Source organism: Anarrhichthys ocellatus, unplaced genomic scaffold (genome assembly GCF_004355925.1).
Source record: "Anarrhichthys ocellatus isolate YVR2014 unplaced genomic scaffold, GSC_Weel_1.0 scaffold4112, whole genome shotgun sequence".
NCBI classification, from domain to species: Eukaryota; Metazoa; Chordata; class Actinopteri; order Perciformes; family Anarhichadidae; genus Anarrhichthys; species Anarrhichthys ocellatus.
Genome location: NW_022284086.1, coordinates 1 through 4,803, shown reverse-complemented (window position 1 = coordinate 4,803; position 4,803 = coordinate 1). Strand labels below are relative to the sequence as shown.

General features: G+C 38.9%; 1 protein-coding gene across 1 annotated transcript; it reads left to right on the top strand.

Annotated features, from left to right (window-relative positions):
* Positions 1-7: 7 nt before the first annotated feature.
* LOC116379326 (GTPase IMAP family member 9-like) lies at positions 8-4,796 on the top strand. The gene is made up of 2 exons (XM_031841267.1): positions 8-2,325; positions 3,342-4,796. Exons 1-2 carry the CDS (start codon positions 2,301-2,303, stop codon positions 4,331-4,333), a joined length of 1,017 nt encoding a protein of 338 aa, XP_031697127.1. The 5' UTR covers positions 8-2,300; the 3' UTR covers positions 4,334-4,796.
* The last annotated feature ends 7 nt before the right edge of the window (positions 4,797-4,803 follow it).

Below are 4,803 nucleotides of genomic sequence, written 5' to 3'. Positions count from 1 at the left end.
GTTGTGAATTATTAATATTCACATTCCAGTTTTTGGTTGTTCTCATTGGGCCTAATATCAAATAATAACATTTACTCAGTAAGTATTTCATTATATAGATATTGCAGTTAGTTTGGATTTAATCGTGTGATATTTGTTTTCCAAGATGCAGACCTGTCGTTTAGCAGCTTGCTGTTGTGCTCCACAACGTTTCTCAAAGAAAGTTTGGAAAATGTATAATTTAAATGTCCCATATTTCAAATAAAATGCATCTTAAAGGACTAGTGTGTAATTTGGCAGCATCTAGCGGTGATGTTACAGATGCCAACCAACTAAAACTTCACCAGGCCTCAAAAGGTTCTGGTCCTCCCTTCAGATAGCAGTGAACCCACCCATGAATAAATAAACTGGGACAGGTCCAATTATAATATATAATATTTGGGAATGACGGACCCACTTTATCTTTTGGGATCTGCATAATCTTCATACTGAATCTGGATTTTTTGTCATGCAATATAGACTTTGAGAAGTAAATCTTAATCTCCTTCGCTGGCTTCTTTGTAATTTGTAACGACAGCATCTGCACAGCACACAGAAGTCCGGGTTCTATATTCGTTCTTATTAAATGTGTCCTTCCCATCCATGAAACTGGTAAATTATACCATCTAGTAAAGTCACTCCTCATGTCCATAAGTAAATTATACAAGTTCAATCTTAAAATATCTGCAACACTTGAAGTTATGGAAATCCCAAAGTATATATATTCCATGGTAGAACAACAAAATGGAAAGTCTGGTAAGTTTAGTGTGTCCTCATACCCAAGTGGCATTGCTACTGATTTGTCAAAATTAATGTTGTATCCTGAAAGAGAACAGAAGGTCTGTATAATTGACATTACAGCTGGGAGGATTCCTGTGGGTTGGCAACAAATAATGAGACGTCGTCTGCATATAGAGTGATCTTGTATTTGGCAGGTCACATTTGGATTCCTGATATAACTGTTGTGGTTTCTAAAGCCTCAGCAAATGGTTCAATTGCTTCAGAGATATTAAGTGTGTATAATGGATCCCCTTGACGGGTAGACCTCCCAACATGAAATCTGTCAATTGCATGCTATTAACCAGCACACAAGCCTTCGCTGAATGGTTTATCAACTTCACTACATTAATGTATCTCCCGCCAACGCCAAATCATTCCATAGTAATGAATAAATAAGGCCACTCTGTTCAATAGAAGGCCTTTTCCTGCGTCGCGCAAAATAACAAGACCATGCTTTTAATTGATTTTCGTATATTGGATAATTTTGAGCAATTTCCTCATTATAGTTTGAGACACCCTATTGTTTTAATGAAGCTTGTTTGGTCCTCTTTAGTTATAAGAGGTAAGTATCCCTCAAGCCTTCTCTGCAATAGTTTGTAGAATATTCCACTATATACGTTTGTTAAACTAATGAGGTGATATGAACGCTGACATCTGGGGGTTCCCCCTCCAAAAACACTTTGTAAAGTTTCGGAGAAAACTTCATGGTTTGGGTCAAAATTGCTACGTTTCTAAAGGGAACATGAAACTTAAAACAGGTACAGGATATGATCAGCTGTCTCTCAAGTGAAGCGTATCTTGTGAACACAAACATCTCCTTGTTTCAACTTGAACACCGTCTCTTAAATGAAAGCCCAGTGTTTGTTTGAGTGCTAACCACTGCAACACTGTGCCACCCCATGTGTGCACTCTATTTTTTGTCAATTTAACCCTTTTGTTGTCTCAAGGGTCAGAAATGACTTGCAACTGTGTGTCACAGCAGAGAAAACCTCAGATGTCTGTAAAGGACTGTAGAACAAATACTGTGTGCTGCAAGTGTGAGAAATACATCCGTTAAGTCGCTGCAGAAAAAAGTTCAAGACTGTTGTTGTTTCCCTTCAGTTTATCTGAACGGTGAGGAGACAAAACCCAGATATTCACAAGGTTTGATAATTGACCTGTTGTTTGTATGCAAAATAGATTTTTATGGGTTTAGGGAAGGCGGGTCCTTTTTACAGAACGATAAGATAACGTATTACAGGAACTGCTGTTACGGGAACTGCTGTCATTTCTTGTAAATGCTGATGGGAGGGTGAACAGGGTTCGCTGTTTGCCGTTAACAGAAGGAACCGTTCAAATAGAGAACAAGATGTTGAAACAGCCTGTGAACTAAACACATAAACACCTCTAGTCTCTGTGGTTTGTTGCATAACGTTTTAATACAAGATGCATCGTTGCAATAGTCTGAACCTTATTTCTGTACTTCACTACAGAGCAGCACATCCGCTCTCTACAATTCAAACATGGGAAACATAATCAACAAATTCTGTAAGTCAATATCAACCTGTATTTATAATGAGTTATTTCTATCTATTGATGACGGCAGTAACATTGGGGCTTGTTTGTTTTTTGAAATCCTCACTTTTCATCTATAATATTCTGATCAAAGCCTAATATGTGAGCTATTGTTTGTCTTTTGTGTGCACAGTTTTATCATACTACTTTTTAAGTCTACATTTGTCATCAGTTTATAATTATATATGTTTTATTTGATCTTACATCATGTTAAATATACAATATAGCTAAATAAACTGTTCATCTCTCAAGTTTGCAAACAGGGATTTGATCACTTTCTCTGGTAGATATTACTATGATGAAGACTTCAGAATGAATTTACTACAAAGAGCCGGATCTTCATGTTGTCAGTCCCACTATGGGGTGATAGAGCAGTGACAGCTTCTGCCAGACCTTATTAAGTTCAGTTTCTTTCTATCAAAGTCTTTTTAGGTGGCATCCTAAATTTAATTTAATGTTAAATTGTTAAACTAATTGTGTCTGAAGCAGAAGCTGAGGGCCATCTCTCTCCTTTACCTTTTTATGTTTGTGTGTGTGTGTGTGTGTGTGTGTGTGTGTGTGTGTGTGTGTGTGTATGTGTATATGAGAGAGAGAGAGAGAGAGAGAGAGAGAGAGAGAGAGAGAGAGAGAGAGAGAGAGAGAGAGAGAGATTTTGCAGGACTTACAACCATTAGGAGCTGTTACAAATGAGAGGGTCAGGACTTTTTTTCTAAAATCAAAATTCAGCCATCAAATTGTCCCGTAGTGCTCAGTGTTTTGATATAAGTGTTTCATATATAATTTGTGGTTATGTCATTTTGAATTTCAGGATCTTATTGTTTAGTTTGATGATGTATTTCACACTGAAGTTGTAAAGGTGCAGGCAGGAGGGAGTTTAGAGGATCCTTGAGTTATTTTCACAGCCATGAAGGGTTCTTTATGGAAGGTCTTCTGTGGAACTGCATTGAACAACATTATATGAAAACATAGATTATTAATTGTTCTTTCAGTTCTTTTGTTTTCAGTCTTTTGGTTTCAACCTACCACAACCTGCGACAGTAGAACCTCGATCCAAACAACCTGCGACAGTAGACCCTCGATCCAAACAACCTGCGACAGTAGAACCTTGATCCAAACAACCTACGACAGTAGAACCTCGATCCAAACAACCTGCGACATTACTGAGGAGTTCAGGATTCTGATGGTGGGGAAGACCGGAGTTGGGAAGAGCGCCACAGGAAACACCATTCTGGGAGAAAGGATCTTTAAATCAGAGTTCTCTCCTAATTCGTTGACTACCTCCTGTAAAAAGGCCTTTGGTGAAGTGAACGGGCAAAAGGTTTCTGTTATTGACACTCCGGGTCTGTTTGACACCAGGACTGATGCAGAGAAAACCTGTGAACAAATAGTCCGGTGCATGTATTATGCTTCTCCTGGACCCCATGTCTTCCTGGTCGTCATCAAACTGGGCAGATACACAGAAGAAGAAAAGAATACAGTGCAGAAGATTCAGAGACTGTTTGGAGAGGGAGCAGACAGATACAGCATGGTTCTCTTTACCCACGGTGACCTGCTCAAAGGGAAACCTATTGAGGAGTTCTTGAAGGACAGCGAAGACCTGATGGAACTTGTGGACAAATGTAACGGCCACTACCACGTCTTCAATAACGAGGTGAAGGATCAGTCGCAGGTCAGCGAGCTGCTTGACAAGATCAGAAACATAATATGGGAGAACGGAGGAAGCCATTACACCACTGAAATGTTCCAGTGGTCAGAAAAGGCGGTTGAAGAGGAAAAACAACGAATCCTTAAAGAGAAAGAAGAGCAAATGCACAAAGAGGAGGAGGAGCTGAAGAAGAAACTAGAGGAAAAGTTTGAGCAACAAATGAGGGAAGTGAAGGATGACATGGAGAAGGAGGATAAGTTAAGGGAATCTCGTGAAAGAGAAATGAAAGAGGAACTTGAACAACTGAGGAAGCAGCAGGAATTTCTGGCAAGATGACAGGCTGCAATCGAGCATTTCCTCTTCAAATTAAGTTTTTGGCTTTGTGATGCTGGACTGCAGCAGCCTTAATTAACTGTTGTGAATTATTAATATTCACATTCCAGTTTTTGGTTGTTCTCATTGGGCCTAATATCAAATAATAACATTTACTCAGTAAGTATTTCATTATATAGATATTGCAGTTAGTTTGGATTTAATCGTGTGATATTTGTTTTCCAAGATGCAGACCTGTCGTTTAGCAGCTTGCTGTTGTGCTCCACAACGTTTCTCAAAGAAAGTTTGGAAAATGTATAATTTAAATGTCCCATATTTCAAATAAAATGCATCTTAAAGGACTAGTGTGTAATTTGGCAGCATCTAGCGGTGATGTTACAGATGCCAACCAACTAAAACTTCACCAGGCCTCAAAAGGTTCTGGTCCTCCCTTCAGATAGCAGTGAACCCACCCATGAATAAATAAACTGGGA